This window comes from Anabrus simplex, chromosome 6 (assembly GCF_040414725.1).
Source record: "Anabrus simplex isolate iqAnaSimp1 chromosome 6, ASM4041472v1, whole genome shotgun sequence".
Taxonomy (NCBI): Eukaryota; Metazoa; Arthropoda; class Insecta; order Orthoptera; family Tettigoniidae; genus Anabrus; species Anabrus simplex.
This window is the reverse complement of record NC_090270.1, coordinates 152,325,316-152,347,126: the sequence shown is the minus strand read 5'-3', so window position 1 is coordinate 152,347,126 and position 21,811 is coordinate 152,325,316. Positions and strand designations below refer to the sequence as shown.

Sequence of the window (21,811 nt, the reverse complement as noted above, 5' to 3'; positions counted from 1 at the left end):
AGCAAAGCTCAATTCAGTCTGTCACAACACACATTACTGTTCCGTCCTCCCATACTTCCACTCACTCTCCCTCCCCTCACCTGCCATTTCTCCCACCCAACATAACATCAGAATGTCGCCAGTCAGTGCGGAGGTCAACACTGACCCAACCTGATCCATACAAGCGTAGGGCTGAAGGAAAGAGGACGTCAATAATATTTCGCGACTTTTCATTATTATCTTTTACTTCTAGGTCATTTTTTGTTCTCATACTCAGCTTTTTGTTTTCCACTTTCAGATCCTGGCTATACTTGTATTCTCCGTGATGCGATATAATGAATTTTTCAGAAATGTCACTCCGTTTCCAGAAACATGACAAATTACAATGACATCTGTCTTCACCATTCTTTAAGTATTTCCTCCAGCCAACCGATATTGTATTAAATATGGTTTGACCCACACTTACAACTTAATTACTCCAAGTTTGAATCCATGTACATTTTTAACAGTTTTCCAATGTATTAGTTGAATACATTTTTAATATTGAAGCCATGTACATCTATATATATAAAATAAGAGTTTTTAGGGGAAGTTTAGGGGAAGGCCTAAAATTTAATTCTCAAATACACATAGAAATTACCAGAATTTTAAAGGTACATGTTTCGCCCACTATTTATTGGGCGTCATCAGCCTCGTTCAATCTTAAAACACACACTGGTCTGAGGAATCTTAACAATTTACATAAAACGTATTGATGAACACTTACAGGTGTTGATACTGTGGTTGCATAATGATTACAGCACAAAAAATATTGAATAAAATAGATACATATATTAAAATCACTTTGGAAGATTAAAACTTTCGTCTAAAAGTAATTGTGTCACATTGTATTTTAAAAATAATCCATGTCTGACACTGAAATGGATCTATGTGTATTTGACCACACAGTAGTAGAATAAATTGTATTGAATAGGTGGTATTAAAATTACTCCTTGTGTAAACTTTGGGATTGGTATTTCTGTATTGGTCATGTCCATAGTAACAAGAAAATGCACTTTTTACTTTTGCGTAATGTATGTATGTATGTATGTATGTACACGTATCAGGAGAAAATGGCTGAAGAGAATTTAATGAAAATTGGTATGTGAAGTCGGGAGATGAGCCACTACAATCTAGGTCATAAATCATTTTACTCACGCTGAGTGAAATGGTAGTTTAGGGGAAGGCCTAAAATTTAATTCTCAAATATTTATATTATTAGTGGTCCTATCAATAAATACAACATAACTAAAGTTATATATAATTAAATTTCCGATCATTTATGCCATACATTGTTACCGTACCAGCTTTGATAACACAGATATTCATGAATAAATTTGTATTTTTGTTGCCAAGTCCATATCAACGCCAAGCCACGAGAAAATGGGTTAACAAAATTTAATGAAAGTCAGTATATAGAGTCGGGGAGTAAGAAACTACACTCTAAGTTATAAACAATTTTATTCGCCTTGTATTAAATTGTAGTTTAGGGGAAGGAACCTAAAATTTAATTTTTAAATACCTATGTTATATGGTCCTATCAAAAAGTACTACATAACAAAAGTTATAGAGAACACAATTTCCAACCATTTATGTTTTATTCAATTTTGCCCTACCGACTATGATAGGAGTGGTATTTCAAAGTCGGATGAAAACTAAATGTGAAGGCCTACAATATTGAAAGCACATAACATTGATCGACAATAACATTACATTGACCATCGTTTGTGGTGATGTTCTTTGTCTCTTATGCTGCCGCTCAACTCCGATAGATGGGATTACTGATGCATACCGAGTATAACAACCTGACTGAATATTGGCGGAAATAGCTTGGGAGTTAGAAAACTTTCTTGTTTAGCATCTCATTCCCCTGGTTCATACATTTTCTGATACCGTACTGCTGGTATGTAACTCACTGGTTCATCATAGTATTCCAACTATTCGATCCCTACTTTGATGTGCTGTTTTGAATGAGCAGTGCACACTCTTAAGGCAGGGGATCACCTAGTAGTAGTAGTAGTAGTACTATAGAATTACAATTTATGCATATTCCAAATTATAGCACCACAATTCACTAAATAACTCAAAATTCAACCTTGGAAAGAGCAGTATCTTAGAAAGAGCTTCTTCCTGTACACTTTTATTGAATTCTACATTTATTTTATTCAAAATTAGTAGTGAAGAGGGGGTTTCTCCTCTGGCTTGGAGGAAAAAATTGCCTCCAAATCAGATAGATTTTTCCGCCGCCAGTGTAGTGAATTGAGATTTTCCGACTCATTGGATAATCCTAGGAAACAGATTAGTAAAATGGCATAGTTTTTGACCTGGGACTGTCCACTATTCGACCGCCCCAAAAAAAGACTAAAAATATTCATGGATCATGGCTGTCTGCGGCCGGGTCATTCCAGCTCAGGAACTTTGGACTGTTAGATCGGCAGCATATTACAGTTCGTTAAAAGTGAGAAAATGTGTGGTTTTTCATTTGATCAAGTATTTCACATGAAATACTTGCTTTTACTCGCGCCATTCCTACTGACGTTGTAATGCCCTTATGTTCATTTGAGTTGGGAAAACCCCTAAGACAGTTTTTCTGGAGATGACACGATCAATTCCAGTTTTATAGAAGGAGATAGGTCACTGGTGGATCCACAAGCGCACCCACTCTTGAAGAGCTGTTGCACAGTATGTGATAATGGGTTCAACAGCACCCTGATATATTGTTTTCAATATGGATGAGTTCAGGCCCACGTAGCTTTGGTGGCACGTGTCATCTTGACAGGAGACTGGTAGATTTCATTGCAAGGTGATTAAAGTGCGCCCACCGAGCTTGATAGCTGCAGTCGCTCAAGTGCGGCCAGTATCCAGTATTCGGGAGATAGTGGGTTCGAACCCCACTGTCGGCAGCCCTGAAACTGGTTTTCCGTGGTTTCCCATTTTCACACCAGGCAAATGCTGGAACTGTACCTTAATTAAGGCCACGGCCGCTTCATTCCCAGTCCTAGCCCCTTCCTCTCCCATCGTCGCCATAAGACCTACCTGTGTCGGTGCGACGTAAAGCCAATAGCAGTATTACAACCAAATAAGACATCCGATTAACAAGCGTGATTTCTATGCCATTCATCAACAAAATTGTTTTTTCTATCTTCCTTTTTATGGTTGCAATCATAGCTTTCGTCTTAGCTGGATTGAAATGTAATTTATTTTTCTGACCCCAATGATAGAGTTGATCAAGAGCTGTGTTAGTCTGCCGAGTTATGTTGGGCATATTATTTTCTCGAACCAGGAGCAAAGCATCGTCTGCATATGCCATGAGTTGGCAATTAACAGGCAACTCTAATGCCAGCATGTCATCATATAGTATGTTCCAGAATCCTGGACTGTATGTGGACCGCTGCAGACAGCCTTTTGTTGAAGATTGGTATATAGTTTTTCCACATAAGGTTAGTTGCACCTTTCTATTATTGAAAAAACTGCAAATAAGTAATACTACACATTAAAAGATGGGCTAATGAAGGATGTTACAGTGTCGAGTGGCTTAGTTTCTCTTCTTCTTCTTCTTCTCCTCCTCATTCTTCTTCTTCTTCTTCTTCTTCTTCTTCTTCTTCTTCTTCTTCTTCTTCTTCTTCTTCTTCTTCTTCCAGACACTCCCTGGGTAAGGTAGTGTACTAAAACCCTTCACCTTGCTAGATCTTTCCACCACTCTTCTTCAATACAGTCCATTATAGAGTTCTTCTACCTCATTCTAAACTGTCCTCTAGGCCTCTTCCTAGTCGTCGTATCCATGAGTAGCAGTGACCTTAAGTAAGGTACAGACTCAACTTTTGCCTGGTGAAAGTGGGAAATCACAAGAAAAGCATCTCAAAAACTGCCAACAGTGGAATCACAGCTACTCTACTCCAACTGCACAGTCAATTCACTTGATCTTGAATGTTTTCTTTGGAATTCTCTCCCCTGGCATTCTCATCATATGTCCACACCATCTCAGGTTTGCAATGTCAATCTCTTCTTCTCTATAATCACAATTTTTTTGTTTTGTATATGGCTTTCCAGATTTTCAAGGTATTCCTCTAGATTTTTATTTTTATCTGTATTTCCCATTTATGGAGCATATCCTCAAATTATATATGTTACAACATTTTCAAGTCTCAGTCTGACCTTAATCATCCTGTCATTTATAATTTTCACCAACTCTGTGTACTATATTCCTTTATGTCTTCTCTGATTTCAAAGCCTACACCATTTCTAACTCCAGTATAGTATAAGTGTGCCCTTTCCTTTCCATCTGGTCTCACTGATTCCCAGCAATACAATATATTTGTCAATCATAAAATCTACTATTTCTTCCACTTTTCGTTAATGGTCCCTGTCTTGATGTATATGGTTGTTGATCGCCCATTTCTCACAGTTCTCCCAGCATCAGAAAAACTGTGCATCACTTGTGGGGAATGTCATAGCAGTTTCGGAGGCTTCAGTACACTTGTCATTACATAGGTTTTATTACGATGGATTCCCCAAAGGCATTTCAGAGCTACTGCCAGACAAGACTTGTAGGTTGTTTGTAATATGGAGAACGGGTGTCTTTCCTGTGGAGTATAGACTCTACTGTTGATATGGGGTTTCAGCAACATTTCTGCAACAGGGTCCATAAAGACTCCTCCACGTGGAGACATTGGCTGTATGGTCTGTGCAATTACCATAGCAGATTTATCTGCTGTAAATAATCAAAACATGAATGTGCCTTTATTTTACAAATAATATATATATATAAATTATTAAGGAAAATGAATGTTAAGGCGCTAATGATAAACACTAATTTAACATTGTTGCCATTGATGCTTTCACGGCCCGTACTTATAGACATGATACTGTATAGGCTTTTGGGCTGATGCCGTGTCAAGAATTTCACCTTATTTTGTTGACACAGCATAAGCCCAAAAGCCTATACAGTATCATGTCTACAAATTTAACATGTTTCTCCTTAAAACTTTTATTTCTATAATGGAATGTGTGTGTGTTATGTCCCTGTATTCTACCTTTGACATTTCATTAATTTTGCTCGGTTTTTATTTTCAGAGAGAGTTGGAAAAGAAATTAGAAGAAGAGAGTCTAAGAAAGAAACCTGAAAAGTTTATTCCTAATTCTAATTATAAAGAAAAATATGAGCATCTGATAGGTCGTGAAGCTGCTTTAGCTGCTGCTGCAAAAACACAAATGAACAAATCTTATGGGTTCGGTAAGGAAATTAGTTTATTACTCACTGTTGAATGTAAACGCTTGGGAATCTTATCTAATCCTAAGTTAATGTTCATTATAATTACATTATGTACTGTACATGGTTGCTATTGATAACTTTGGAAGCCGCAATAGTTGGAATTGGCACTGCAGTTATTTAATCAGTGAGTCAATGTCAATGCTGTGCCCTCGCCCAAATAACGTAGCGTTTGGTTTTGTTAATGATAAGAGACATTGCATGTTATAACAGTAACCCCTGTGTTTTATGTGATCAGTTACATTGTAAATCTTTAACATATTGAGGTCGAAGGCCATAGGAGCTGTCATTTATTGTGGAGAACGAAGCCCACATGGATTACGTTCTCTGGTTTTCATCACTGTTAGTACAAAACAAACGTACTACGGTATAACCCCGATTTTGCGTGATCTCTATTTAACATAAATCCGCATTTAACGGAAGAAATTTCCAGTCCCGAAAATTATTCCATAAGAGCAATGCTATTTTATATTCGATTTAACGTAATTCACAATAGGGCAAGACCTGCATTTAGCGTTAAGGAAATGTTAAAATTCTCAAATATTTATTCGTTTTGGTTATGGGTATTAAGAACTATGAAAAAGACGTCATAAGCTTGCTAGGGATGATTCAAGGCAGAAGAGGAAATTGAAGCTCGGGCACTTAGGGCTAAAGTGAGATGTTGGATTCAGATGCACATCCGACCGCGGCCGCTGTAGCAGAAGAGAACCCCTGTTTTAATGACCATGTTATTATAGCCTTCGAAAATTCCTATATTAACCTGTGAAGTATCTTTCGGTTACAATGAGAACCCTTTTACTGATTCATCTGCTATTACGAGCAAATTCGGGTGCGTTAGTTTGTTCCGTTATCAATATTCATATACTCTGCCAAATACAATATATTAATCTACTGCAGCGTTTATATTGAATGCGATCAATCATCTTCTGTATTGTTTCCTCGCTACACATAAGCAAGTCGATCTTAAGCAAGACCAACAACAATAGATGACCAACTAATTGTAGTTGGTCTTGTCTTGAGTGAGCCTGAAGTCTCCTCAGCTCCTCACAACTCCGAGTCCCCGATTCGTATAAACAAACATTGGGATAATATGTTTTTGTAATAAGTGCAATGCCAGCAGTTGTTAACTCCTCAGAAATAAAGGCTGAAGTAAATGATTGCTTAATTTTAATACTATGTACTGTAATAAAATAAGAATGTGCCACTACTCCTTCTCAAGATACAATGGTGTGCATAACTAATTTCAGAGGTGAGGTTATATACTTTTGCATCTTGTTAAATTTCAGAAAGACTGTTCTCATGTAAATTTATAGTGAAAATGTTATCATAATTCTACAGGGAGCTTGAAATATGTTTTCATAACATGTGCGCAGTAAACCTAGGTTAGGTGACACCGTTTGAAGTAAGAAAGTAAGAAAATGGAAACGTTTGCCACAAGCCTCTGGAGTTATGCTATTACAATTAAAAAGAATGAAACTGAATATTCGTGTTCAGACTATTGGAATTAGAAAATATGTGTCAGTGAATAAGCCGCTGCTTGGAAAACACCCGCAAAAAACAAACCGATTGCTGTTTCATACCGATTTTAACGTATTTTTTGTGCGAGTTTGATGTCTTTCCCGACTTTTATGAAAAATCATGTATAATGTTATAAGAACAACTTTGTTATGTACAGATCTGCATTTTTAAAAAATGAATACGTATAACACTGAATTACATATAAATGGTTTAGCCACAAGTAATGTTTAATTAACGTATTTTAAAGTTATATTTTGCTGGTACCCACAGAAGTTTACCAATAAAACAGAATTACACAGAACAATTATGAACCAGTCTCAACTGTATTCCCATTCCCTCTTGCCATAATATTGTATAGATGATCTTCAAACAAGATCACTTTTATTTTAGTCAAATAAGTATTCATTCTGACAAGCCTCCTTAGCTCAGGTGGTAGCACACCGGCCTCTTGCCTTTGGGTTCCATGGTTCATATCCTGGTCACTCCATGTGAGATTTGTGCTGGACAGTGCAGAGGCAGGACAGGATTTTCTCCAGGTACTCCCGTTTTCCCTGTCATCTTTCATTCCGGGAACACTCCAATATAATTTCATTTCATTTCTCGGTCATTAATCATTGCCTCGGAGGAGTGCGACACACTTCTGCAGCCGGCACAGTTCCTATCCTCGTTGCTAGATGAGGGCTTCATTCATTCCATTCCTGACCCGGTTGAAACTGGAAACAAGCTGTGGATGTTAATTTTCAAGTATGAATTCTCCAATTGCTCATGATAACAAAATTTACTTTTTATTAATTAAAAACATAAGATATTGTTTTGAATAATTAAATTTATTTCATTTAGTACACTTTTGTACCATATGATGAAACAAAAAAATAATGTACCTACTTACCCCAGTTTTCCACTGTACCACTTCTCTCTTCTGTTATTGAAGGAAATAACATTCTATTTGCTGTCTTTGCTAATTGATCTTTCCATGAGTAAAGTCATTTAAAGTGAGTGCACTACATTTTGTATATCTCTCTGAGAGGTGTGGAGATGATAATAAATAGGGACCTGAAAATTTAGCATCTATTTTCCATTAAATTAGCATTTACTTTTTTCCCTGTTTAGCATCCATTTTCAGAAAATTAGCATCTATTTTTTTTCTATTTTTTCATTTTCACTTACAGACACATTTGTTTTGACTTTTACATTTTAGGCCTACAGAAAAATGAAGGTATTGTAAATAACTCTGCCTTGCACTTTTTCAAGTTACACCTTTTATTTGTAACAACTGTACTGTAGTGCAATAAAACACATTCACTGTTCACATTGTTTGTTACATTATACTAAGTATGGCACATTGTCATAGCTGACTGCGGCCTAGGTCCTTCAAGCAGGCTGAGTGCTAGCGCTCGGTGGCTGTGAAGGTAAGTTACTAGGGCGGTCAGGGTTCCTGGCATCCAGGCTAAGTAGCTCAGATGGTTGAGGTGCTGGCCTTCTGACCCTAACTTGGCAGTTTTAATTCTGGCTCAGTCCGGTGGTATTGAAGGTGCTTAAATACGTCAGCCTCGTATCGATTACTGGCACATTAAAGAATTTCTGCGGTGCTAAATTTTGGCACCTCAGCATCTCCAAAAACTGTAAAAGTAGTTAGCGGGATGTAAAAAAGTATAATATTATTAAGAGTTCCTGGCGGAATGGCCAGGTCTTTTATAAATAATAAATGTAGGTCTAGGTATGACTGTATGAGGGACTGCTGCCAGGCTCAACTGGATGCATATGGTGCATTGCTGACAATGCTACTTACTGTGCAAGTTTTATAACACACACAATAGCCAAGAATTTTTTGCTTCTCATTCAAGAAATTTACATCATTTTACTCGAGAAATTTGGGGGTGTCTGGTAATTACACAACAGTCTATTGTTGAAATACCCATCAATACCCTAATTTCACTTGAGTCACAATTCAGTGTTCAAATTAAAGTATTGTAAATAACTCTTTCAAGTTACACCTTCTGGCTGTAACAACTGTACTGTAGTGCAACAAAATTTGGTCATTGTCCGCTTTGTTTGTTAGTGTCCTATCTAAAGAACTCTTGGCAAAATTTTCATGTTCATATTGATGAACAGTCAAGCCTCATACTACATCACACTTATCATTTTGTTTTAACTGAGATTCAATCATTTTCTTGAAAGAATTATAGCCCCTCCTTATTTTATGACGTCAAATGCTTGTGAAGCCTAGAAGTTTTTTAATATCTGTTCCTTCATCATTCTTCAAAACTGCATGTCTAGGATACAATATATATGCTATGGGTTCAAAGTTTTTGCAATTGGGATCACTGCCTTTAGTGTAGCTAGCTTGCTTCTAACACATTGGGCTGGTTTTATTAATAAATCTTTGCTTGTAGCTCATTCTAAGGCTGTGAGTTTAGCTAAGGCTTTATCTGTCACTTCAGAATAATGTCCTTGAATTATGGCATCAAAACTAGCATCTATGCTTTCAAATTTGGGATAAAGCAAATGTGAAGTTGAATACTAGGACCCCTTAACCCTTAATTAGTCGCTCACGGAGATTTCCTTTGTGCCGATTACATTTTGCACGGTACTGAACTTCCCTGTTGAACTGTGGGTCTCCCCATCCCTGTACCTTTCACCTTGTTCATTTGGACTCGTCCTGTCAGCATTTTGGCCGCGATAATTCATCCTGTGTGCGAGTGTGGGATCATTGTTTTGACGAGTGACATTGCCTGGACGTCTCCTCCATGTGCGATTAAGTAAATTAACTTATATTTTAGTGCATATTTTTTTATTTTGGAGGTGGATGACCTTGTGTTTTGTTCTTCTAAACTTATTTTAGAAAAATATTATTTCATATGATGTGATCGTCTTAGGTAATGGCGAGTCTCACAAATTTATTATCGTAAGATCATTCGACATAGTTCAGGTTGTAAAAGTTTCAAACAAATTTCTTTAAAAACCACCATTCCAATACTTTAAAATCTCTAAGTCTAAGATACAGATACTACATACATGTTAAAATGGGACATGTTTCGCTTAGGCTTTGTAAGCATCTTCAGCCATACTTAATCTAAAGCTAAGTCAGGGCCCTGAACTGGGTTTCTCATTAAAGTATAATAATACAAGATAAAACAGTCATAAAATCTAGTTTGTGGAAAAAGCAATACTTAAATGCAAATAAAATTCAATAATGAACTTGTCATGATATTATATGTATGTGGAATGAATACTAGTGTTCATCTAAAAAAGTACACATTAGTTATTTGTAGAACGAGACAGTCATAATGATCTGACATACATTTGGATTGTACAGATTGCTTGACATTAACGAAGCGTGGAATAATTTAAAATGTCGAAAAATAAAACTTTGAGGGTTGTTAACTAAGTATCAGGTACGTAGAATACAGCAGAGTTGTTGACTCCAAGTGGTTGCGTAATAAGGTCAAAAGGCGCTTGAAGCATCAGTATAGAAGTGTTGTGTCTCTTTCTAGAATAATCTTTGTAATAGATTGTAGTCTCGCGACTAATTTTACAGGAGAGAGAGAAAACTCATTTTTTTAATACTTATGCAACGTACAGGGCTAACTACTAAAGATTCCATCAGTCATCATCATCATCATCATCATCATCATCATTTCCCTTTATCCAGCTGTAGCCGGGTAGGGGCAAATATGGTTCCTCTCCACTTTCTTCGGTCTTTCCACCACTTCTCCTCCAACACTGTGTCCCAGTCCAGGTTTCTTTCTATAATGCTGCGTTGGATGGTATCCTTCCATCTCAATCGTGGTCGCCCACGGCCTCTCCTTCCTTGGATTTGCATTTCCATCACCTTTTTTGGCATTCTTTCGTCGCTCATTCGCTTTATGTGCCCAAACCATCTTAGTCGGCTCTTCTCTATTCTATCATTCATTTTTTCCACTCCAATTTCTTCCCGGATTTTCTCATTCCTTATTTTGTCTCGTCTACTCTTCTGTATCATACTCCTCAAGAATTTCATTTCGGCTGCCTGTATTCGACTCTTATCCTTCTTTGTCATTGTCCAAGTTTCTGCTCCGTAAGTTGTTATGGGTACGTAATACATCTTGTACATAGTATCCTTTGCTTCCATTGGCACATCTTTGTCCCGTAACATATTTCTTACACTATGATAGAAACAACTTCCAGCTTGAATTCTTTTACTAATCTCAGCATCCAGTCGAGCATTCTTCATTAATTCACTCCACAGGTATTTAAACGTTTCCACTACTTCCAGGGGCTTGTCTGCAAGTCTAATCTGACCTTTCCCGTCTTTCTCTCCTCTCGTCATAACAAGAGTTTTACTCTTTTCTACACTTATTTTCAATCCACATTCTTCAATCTTCCCATTCACCACATTCAACTGTTCTTGAACCTTCCTGTCGTCTTCTCCCCAAATCACAATATCATCTGCAAATAACATCATGTTCATTTCTCTTCCTCCATATGCTGCTTTTGCTGTTCTCATGATGTCATCCATTACTATTGTACTATTCCATCACTATTTTGTGATACCATATTTCACGGCATAATCGTCGCAATTTTTATACCAAAATTTTCGAAAAAAATTGTAGGGTGCGACCATTATACGATGAATATTTAATACCAGTATTTGTATTACTCAAAAAATGTATTTATAACTAAATGGTATTTGATACAAATTTAAGATGCACGTAATACTCGCATTTATACATCAAAATAATTAAAATAGTCTAAAACAAAATTCATAATTTTTCGCAACAATTCGGCGAACGTTTTTCCAACCTGAAAATAAAAATGAACGTATTAAGTTAATTTGTCATTAATTTGAGTATTAAAGTTAAAATATTACTCTTGCAAAAAATTATCGCTTTGTTGTGAAATGCGGACTTACCGGTACGCAATTTATTCCAAATCTTCGGTGTCGCTATCGCAGGTTTCGCTATCTGATGCGCCGTCCTCGCCTCTGTTAATACCAGTATCAGATTCTTCGTCTCCCTGCCACACTGCGTCATCTTCGGAACCGTCTAGTACATTCGAAATCCCAGTCCTTTTGAAGCTCTTGGAGACTAGTTCAGGTGGTATAAGATCCCAACTCTTCTTCACCCACGAGCATAACAAGTCCAAGGGTGGACGCCTGATATTTTCGGCGGGCGTCAATTGCTGATCGCCGCTCATCATCCACTCGTTGTAAAATCGACGTAAGTGGTCTTTAAAGGGTTTATTAACACATACGTCTAGTGGCTGCAAAGCAGATGTTAGGCCACCAGGAATGACCATCTGTCGTGTCTTATTTGTAGTGAGAATTTGCTTCACTTCGTTCACGAGGTGACCTCGGAAACTATCTAAAACAAGCAGAGCTGGTTGTTTTAGTAGTGCACCAGGTCTTCTATTCCACACAGTTTTAACCCAGTCCAGCAAGAGTTCTACGTCCATCCAACCCTTTGGTTGCACTCGTACATGAATTCCACGGGGAAACTGTATATTCTTAGGCATCGTTTTCCTCTTGAAAATGATGTAAGGCGGCAACTTTCTCCCGTCAGCTGTAATGGCTAGCATTGCCGTGCATCGCAACTTCTCACTACCGCTGGTTTTCATTAATACACTCCGTGATCCTTTTAGCGCAATAGTGCTGTTGCGAGGCATATCAAAAAAGATTGGAGTCTGATCGGCATTACCGATTTGAGAAAGCAAGTACGAAGTTTCCTTGCGCAAACGTATGACAAATCGGTGAAAATTTACAATCTTGTCCGTGTAATCAGCAGGCAACTTTTGGCTTAGTGTTGTTCTCCTTCGCACTGACAGATTGTGTCGTCGCATGAACCCCTTAATCCACCCACGAGTCGCCTTAAACTGAGTTACCGGTATGTTGTGTTTGCGCGCTACCTCCTGTCCCTTAATTTGTAACATTTCATATGATACACTGCAGCCGTTGTTACGTATTTCACTGACGTACCTAAACACTTCTTTGTCAATTATAGGAAACTTCCCTGTTTTAGGACCTCTAAACGCGCGTCTAGAAGGGTTTGTGCTTTTTAGCTTGTTTTTTACTTTCCGCCAGTCACGCACCAACTTTTCACTCACAGAAAATTTTCTTTCTGCAGCTCTGTTCCCGTGCTGTTCAGCGAAGGCAATTACGCTTAGCTTGAAGCCCGCAGAATAGTTTCTATATTTACCCATAATCGCTTATAAATGCTTCACACGTTAATGTTTTGCGATATAAATGACTTTCCGTAATTGTTCACTATTAAAACAAATTATTTCTGCAAACACCCAAAACACAAATTAAAAACTTAAATTCTCACGCACACATGTCTACAGTAATCACGTAAATCTGAAACAAATAAATGCATCTGTGATCTGTCCATTCCAGAGCAGCCAATACTGTTAGGCAGCAAGGAAGCATGCAACAATTTATCAGTTTAGCTCGTTGGTTGCGACACACTACTGCGCTTGCGCAAAGCTCGCAAACCGGAGCTCTAGCTAGCGCGGTGTAGATCTACTGTATAGTTGACTGTATTCCGAGACGTCAGTAACAAACATTCATTTTTTTCAATTTCTTTTAAACATACGGTAATTAGGTTAATATTTCTTCCCAGTTATTGATGATTTTACATTACATTACTGTCGAGTTTATAAAATAAAACTTTAATAGCATTGGATAATAATTATCTTGACTGCTTGGATAAAAGTTTTCATCCCATGCCCGGACACTTACGATGTAGTAGTAAGATAAGAGTCTAGCGATGACAACTGAGACATCGTAAATAATTCGGCTGAATAATTCCATGGAAATCTGCGTTATCGTCTTGGATTTCACTTCGTGCGCAATAACACAGGAGCCGGCCCCATGGTGTAGGGGTAGCGTGCTTGCCTCTTACACGGAGGCCTCGGGTTCAATTCACGGCCGGGTCAGGGAATTTTACCTGTATCTGAGGGCTGGTTCGAGGTCCATTCAACCTACCTAGCCGGTATTTCCTGGCGACGTTGCCGATAAGCGATAACTTACAGCCTTACTTATTTCAAATGGGAACTCATAATATGTAGGTGGTGAATAAATAGTACGCTGTCTCGCGACCACGTTGTCAAACTGCCGATAGCCTACCGGTAAGCATAATATGTAGGTGGTGAATAAATAGTACACTGTCTCGCGACCACGTTGTCAAACAGCCGATAGTCTACCGGTAAGCCATGCGTCGTACATATACCGGTATTATTTATTTATACGTTGTGCAACATGTCGCAAACGTGACTGTGTTGCCAAATTGCCCATAAACCATACACGTATTTAAATTGCGCATTCATGTGCAACTTACGTTGCAGTTCCATTTACCTTTTAACCAGATTAGTGAACAAAATTTGGACGTGCAACGATTATGTAATTAAAGGTTTAAAGTCCGATTTTTGTATTGAAAATAAAGGATGCGACGATTACGCGGTGGCGACGATTATGCCGTGAAATACGGTAATTCTTACTTTGATATAAAAATAAATGAATCAAATTTGGAGATGACTGCTTTTTGTACAGAATCTTAAAATATATTTCACATTATGTTTTAAAAGAAATATTAATAATTCTTGACTCAGAAATGTATTATACGTTATATGCTTCCGATTTCAAAACATATGGATGTTGTTTAACTTATACAGTTATTTGCTGTAGAATGAGAATAGGATATTTTCTTCATCAACACTCAATAGACAATGTAAACTTGCTCCTAAAATGAATGGGATTTCCATTACTGAAATAGTATCAGGAGTTAACAAAGTATTATGAGAAAGTCTATAGGTTCAGAAATCCTCTTCTGAATTATGTCAGTCTTTACTGGGTCTCGTACAAATTTCTTTTTAGAAAGACAGAAACTAATTTGGGATGTATATTAACACTTTTTTTAGAGCCTCCGTGGCTCAAGTAGCAGCGCGCCGGCCTCCCACCGCTTGGTTCCGTGGTTCAAATCCCGGTCACTCCATGTGAGATTTGTGCTGAACAAAGCGGAGGCAGGACAGGTTTTTCTCCAGGTACTCCAGTTTTCCCTGTCACATTCCAACAACACTCTCCAGTATCATTCCATTTCATCTGTCATTCATTAATCATTGCCCCAGAGGAGTGCGACAGGCTTCGGCAGCTGGCACAATTCATATCTTCGCCGCTAGGTGGGGGCTTCATTCATTCCATCCCTGACCCGGTCAAATGACTGGAAACAGGCTGTGGATTTTCATTTTCATTTTAACACTTTTTTGATGTCTGCAATTTTCTTTTGGTTTATGGAAACTTTTCCGGAATATGCTTCCTTGACTGGTAGTGGAGCCACTTTCAGGGTATTTTTTTGTACAGCACAAATAATAATTTGCATAAACCACTAGTGAAATGGGACACTTCAATTTCACCAGGCATTGACAGCGTCAGTGGGTAGGGTCTGACACATCCCACTCTGGTGAGTCGTGTCAGACCTAAGACGAAACGCTGGTAACAGAGCAAACACCTGAAAAGCCTTACATCTGATATATTTTGACATTGATAGCCGCAGTCGCTTAAGTGTGGCCAGTATCCAGTATTACATTCGGGAGATAGTGGGTTCGAACCTCACTGTTGGCAGCCCTGAAGATGTTTTTCCGTGATTTCCCATTTTCACGCCAGGTAAATGCTGGGGCTGTACCTTAATCAAGGCCACAGCCGCTTCCTTCCAACTTGTAGCCCTTTCCTCTCCTATCGTCGCCATAAGACCTATCTGTGTCAGTGCCCATGTAGAGCAACTTGTTTAAAAAAAAAAGTAAAACTGCTATAATTTGACACCTGTAATTGCTGCTTCTCATTTCTTGTTTTCTCTGTAATAGCATTTTGATAACACAGTTTCCTTATAGTCCTCTGGCCATCGACTTCATAACATAACAACACTATAAAATACAGTGGTGTATGGCTTTTAGTACCGGGAGTGTCCGAGGACAAGTTCGGCTCAGTAAAATATAATGGCAACACAACTGCCATCTAACGGAATATTTCCCAGATTATTTAGAAAACAGGTCATCTCCAGGATATGGCATGTTTTCAGACTAAATAGAGAATTCACTGCACAATATTTCTTCTGCACAGTAAGAGGGTATAACTTGTTTTTAGCCTAGTGTGAAAGAAGTCCGGCTAGATGGCTCACAGAGGTCCCGGGTTCGATTCCCGGCAGGGTCGGGAATTTTAACCATCATTGGTTAATTTCGCTGGCACGGGGGCTGGGTGTATGTGTCATCTTCATCATCATTTCATCCTCATCACAATGTGCAGGTCGCCTATGGGAGTCAAATCAAAAGACCTGCACCTGGCGAGCCAAACTTGTCCTCGGACACTCCCGGCACTAAAAGCCATGCGCCATTTCATTTCGGTGTGAAAGAATCTAAATTTTTTTTAAAATTGGAGATGACTGGTTTTCAAACTCATCAATTCAATTTATGTAAATGCTTGGAAATCGTATCTAATCCTGCTTATTATAATTACACTATATACAAGGTGGCTATAGAAGCCACGATAGTTGGATCTGGCTCTGCAGTTAAATCTATAAATAACAAATAAACTGTTCTATCGTGAAGTTGCTTTTCCAGCCAGAAGTTTTTGGTAATGAAAAATGACGTCATCAGTACCAGAAATCAGCTTTTCTCTAATAAATTCTTGATTAGACGTGAGACTCACTGCAATTGTCAGATTGAGTTGTTGCTCCTCCACATTTGATAATCTTCTCAGTATACTTTTAATATCACTCAAATACTTCGGAAAATTTTGAAAACACAAAGAATTGTACCTTATTTTAGCTTTGGAAAAGTCTTTAGATTCATCTTTAACGATGCACTTGTCAACTCTAATAATATCCCTTTCTGAAAAATGTGTGGTGCAGACAATCAGGTTTTGTACACCTCTGAAATTTATTGGAATTTTCCTTAGCTACTGAGTCTTACATTGTTTGTCTTTGGGAAGAGCAAATGGACATGCATCCTGCATTGCAGGTTAGGTCACAAAATTTTAGACTTATCTGAAACAGTAACACGTCACTAGCATATTACAAAAATAAATGTAATGAGTAATAATACTTATCAGATCAGAAAACACAAATGTGTATACTTTTCAACATACCTTTGAAGGTCAGAATCTTGCATGCTGTGCCAGAATGTTTATTGTTGCACTCCAGCTATGACAAAAAAATTTAACTACTACGACTTATAAACAAATAATGTTACACATACGAAGATAACCTTCTTCTAATTAAAATTACTCATTGAACTAATCAAAATCATGCTTAAACATAGGAATATATGATCTTAAGGCAGCAGATGTAAACAAGACAACTAGATTCTACACCATATTGTCGACCAAGCCAAGGACAAAGATGGTCATGTGATAATCTTGCAGCAGGGCCTGTTTTTCTTGTTGAACTTGCTTGAAATGAGGAGATAAAGACTAAATTAGGAATAACCTCAGTGGTTGAAGTTGATCGCATAAACCAGCTTCATTGGTGAGGTGAATAGAAGAGGATTCGTTACCGAGGAGAATAATAGACGCAGACACCTGGAGGGTAAGAGAAGTACCTAGAATGAGATCAAAACTACAATAGACCCAGTTTTTATTGATAAGAGGCATGGAACTAAACAAGGTCATAGAGCAAGTTGCAGATAGAGGATTACCGAGCTCGATAACTGCAGTCGCTTAAGTGCGGCCAGTATCCAGTATTCGGAAGATAGTGGGTTCGAACCCCACTGTCACCGGGCGAGTTAGCCGTGCGCGTAGAGGCGCGCGGCTGTGAGCTTGCATCCGGGAGATAGTAGGTTCGAATCCCACCATCGGCAGCCCTGAAAATGGTTTTCCGTGGTTTCCCATTTTCATACCAGGCACTGCTGGGGCTGTACCTTAATTAAGGCCACGGCCGCTTCCTTCCAACTCCTAGGCCTTTCCTATCCCATCGTCGCCATAAGACCTATCTGTGTCGGTGCGACGTAAAGCCCCTAGCAAAAAAAAAAAAAAAAAAAAAAAAACCTGTCAGCAGCCCTGGAGACGGTTTTCCATGGTTTCCCATTTTCACACCAGTACCTGCTTCCTTCCCACTTCTAGCCCTTTCCTGTCCTATAGTCGCCATAAAACCTATCTTTGTTGGTGCAACATAAAGTAACTTTTGAAAGAGAAAAAAAAAAAAAGATAAAGAGGATTGTGGTGCTTAGTTAATTTACATACAGGGTCTTGCAGACTGACTCCTGAAAGCCATAACAGTTTATAATGCTTTATGTATGTAATTCTTGTCTCTCCTTTTTATTGCCTCCTCTTACTCCCACTGACCTTATACTTCAACCTTAGTTGTCCCACTGACCTGTCATTTTGTTTAATCATGTTTACGTTCATATCCTTGTTTCTGTCATTCTGTTTATTCATCACTGTGTGACTCGGATGTGGGTCTGACTGAAATAACTGATTTGTGCAAGAAACTTTCTATGTCACAGTAATACAGCATTCTCGCTGTACCCTTATGAAAAGTTTGTTGAGACCTTGTGAGTGAAATATTTCCAGTATAAAATAATTTGGTCAAATTTTTCCTTAATATTTCTTAATTATAGCTCTAAATTACTAGATGTACAATTTATATACACGTAGGTTGGAACTTCAATAGTGCCAGCTATTTAATTACAATTGATACAAAAGGGATACATGTTACCAAGTTTTAATGTACTTCAGAGTAGTCACCAGAATTGTGTATAACCTGTTGCCAGTGATATGGAGGTTGTGGATTCCTTCAGCAGCACCTGTTGTGTTCATAGTTCAAATGGAGTGTTCTACTGCCTGAGGAATCACTGGAACAGTTCTGAAGCAAATGCCACAAAGTTGTTCCTTCATCTTAGGAATCAAGTCAAAGTCACAAGGGCTTAAGTCCAGTGTAGTCCAGTGAGTGTAGTGGATGGTGCAGCAATTCGCAGCCCCACCGACCGAATAAATCAGCCACAGCTTGCGCTGTATGCGGCCGAGCGTTGTCGTGCAAAATGATGGGTGGGTTCTGCAAAAAGTGTTGCTGCTTCTTTCTCAAAGCTGGTCGCAGGTTGTGTTCCAAAAATGAACAGTAATACTGAACATTGACAGCCTGCTGTAGAGGAACGTAATGCGTTAGGATAACATCATCATGAACCTGCACATGAGAATAACCGTAACTTTCACATTGCTGGGGTTCTGACGAACTTTCAATCTTCGTGGTGACACGTAATTCTATTGGTGTTTCAGTTGTGGCTTGTACAATTTGGCCTATGTTTCATCCAGCATAATGATATGGCTTAGGAAAGTCTCTTCCCCGCTCTCATAGTGTTCCAAGTGTTTACAAGCAGTGTCGTATTTCCGTCAAATCACACGGAATCCATTGTGATGCAGTTTTTGTCATGCCCAGGCGTTCCATCAGAATGTGAAGCATAGTCATATGCACTAATCCGGTGTCTCAGGCCAGCTCATGAATTGTATAGTGTCCAGTAATGTGGCAATGCATGCACTTCTTCACTGACACTAGGACGACTGGCCAATGCACGTCTGCCACATTTCGGCATCCCTCATTTAAGGCTTTCACCCACAGTGCCACTGTTCTGTAAGGCAATGCAGATTCCCCGCTAGCCTCTTGAGGACCTTGATGACACTGTCGTGCTGTACGACCTCTGGCACATTCAATTTTTATCAACTCCTTTGTTTCTGTTTCAAAAACATTGTGATAACACTACTTTAGACCACCAGCTAACATGAGGCTCTGGTCCTCTCACCAGTCCGCATGCACATGATGTGGAAAGAGAGTGTCCATGTGCTCTGAGGTAAGGTAGGTATGTAACTAACGTGTGCTATCAGCGACATTATTAGTTTCCATTGCATGGCGTCTCTACAGCAGTGCTACCACTATTAAAGTTCCAACCTTCATATATACGAAGCATGTTTTTTAAGTAAGTACCATTTTAAATATGGCCGCTGCAGCGGTGCTTAATATGTACATCTGTAGGCTAGCCACAGTTAACATTATGGAAGCATTCGCCCATATTTATGTTTGTTAATGCATATTGAAAATTCCTCTGAGAATTAACGGTCCCGGCGAGTGTGAAATACATGCTGTGATTTGTTATCTAAATGCAAAAGATGTGAAAGTTGTTGAAATTCATCGATAGATTAGTAAAGAGTATGGAGAACACACTATTAGCAAAGGAATGGTAAGAAAGTGGATTAGAGCATTTAAAGGAGGCCATAATAATGTCCACGAAGTGGGCGACCATCTGTCATTACTGAAGACTTGGTGTAAAAACTTGATCTTAAGGTTCAAGAAAACAGGCGCTTTACGATTTCATCGTTAAGTCGTGAGTAGCCTGAAATTTCAAGGAGTGTTCTTTATGAAATTGTGTCAGGACGTTTAGATTTTCGGAAGTTGTGCTCACACTGGGTACCAAGGATGCTGACAGAGGGGCATAAAATCAAGCACATATGCAGTGCTTTGACTTTCCTTGAGTGATACAGTAATGAAGGTGATGCATTTCTAAGCCGAACTGTTACCGGTGACGAAACCTATGTGGCTTATGTTACACCGGAATCAAAACAGAAATCCATGGAATAGAGGCACTCAACATCACCTAAAAGAGTGAAATACAAGCAAACAATTTCAGCTTGCAAACTTATGTGCACTGTGTTTTGGGACAGGCAGGCTTGTGCATTTTTTGCTGAGATTTATTGTGAGACCTTACGTTAACTCCATTGTGGAATCCAAAACAAATGGCATGGCATGCTCACAAGAGTGATTCTTTTGGTTCGTGACATTGCACGACCTCACATGACTAATCGAACCCGAGACCTCATGGCTTCATTTAGTTGGGAACAATTTGATCATCCTCCTTATAGTCCCAACCTAGTGCCTAGTGACTACCACTTGTTTCTGCACTTGAAAAATCATTTAGGAGGTCAGCACCACGACTATGATAATGACCTAGAAATTACTGTGCTGCAGTGGCTGGCAGATTTCTATGAAGATGGAATTCTGGTTTCAGGATGTGAGAAGTGCCTTAATATGCTTGGAACTTACGTTGAGAAGTAGTTTAAGGTACAGGCTCACATGTAAAAAAGAGAATTGTTTAAAAAATTACATTTCTTTTTTTTTTTTTTTTCTATATCAAAATGGTACTTACTTAAAAACATTACGCATTTGAGGGACAGTATTATTTCATTTCCAGGATGTGAACTGTGTTGGATGATTGGAAGAAATTATTCCACTTACATATTTTCTCTCTCCCTTGCAGTTCCAAGTGAGAATAAAAAGGATAATCGTTCTATCGAACAAACTCTAGCAGACATCCAGACAAAGAAGAAACAGAAAACAAGTCACAATCCTTCAAACTCTCCATTATAATATATTTGAATACCTGTAAACCATAATCAGTTTTGTACATAATAAACATCAACATCCTCTCATTAACCATAATCTTTCTGTGTAATAAATAGTAAGTGAAATAAAATACATTTTAGAAGTAGTTTCATTGAAATTAGTTTGAACATCCTTTCTGGCAATGGATATTGATAAGAACAACTGGAGAATCTTCATATTATATTCACCTTCATAAAGTAATTGTTTTTATTAATCACTTGCAGTTCTGACAAAAATAATTCATGCAGGGAACTTTCTGTGTTCCAGTACTACAGCAGCCTTACCATACTCTTACATACAGTTTGTTAACACCTTAAATGAGTGATGTAGGGATCATAGGGATGTAAATAGGTAGGTTGACCTACCATTAGGAAAGGAAAATAAATGCATGGATGGATGGACGGACGGATGGATCTCGGTCTATTTTGCTTCACATAGACTGCATCATTTGTTCATGTTCATTCTGGAATAGGTTTTAACTGATTATCCACACATTCTGCCCAGGCATTTCATCTGGTCTGTGATGTATTTCTTCTCTTCTTTTACATTCTTAAACATAGTATATTTGTATTTTAAAAGCTGCTAGCAACTAATGATCTTGTAATTTAACAGATAT

At 38.4% G+C, this 21,811-nt stretch overlaps 1 protein-coding gene across 3 annotated transcripts in view; it reads left to right on the top strand.

The window, feature by feature from the left end:
- The window catches only part of LOC136876221 (sperm-associated antigen 7), a 95,066-nt gene extending 73,764 nt beyond the window's left edge, over positions 1-21,302 (top strand). For all 3 annotated transcript variants that reach the window (XM_067149989.2, XM_067149988.2, XM_067149987.2), the window contains 2 exons: positions 5,092-5,251; positions 21,071-21,302. In XM_067149989.2, the coding sequence (XP_067006090.1) occupies positions 5,092-5,251; positions 21,071-21,180 (270 nt within the window). In that variant the 3' untranslated portion in view covers positions 21,181-21,302. The remainder of the gene's footprint in view (positions 1-5,091; positions 5,252-21,070) is intronic.
- The last annotated feature ends 509 nt before the right edge of the window (positions 21,303-21,811 follow it).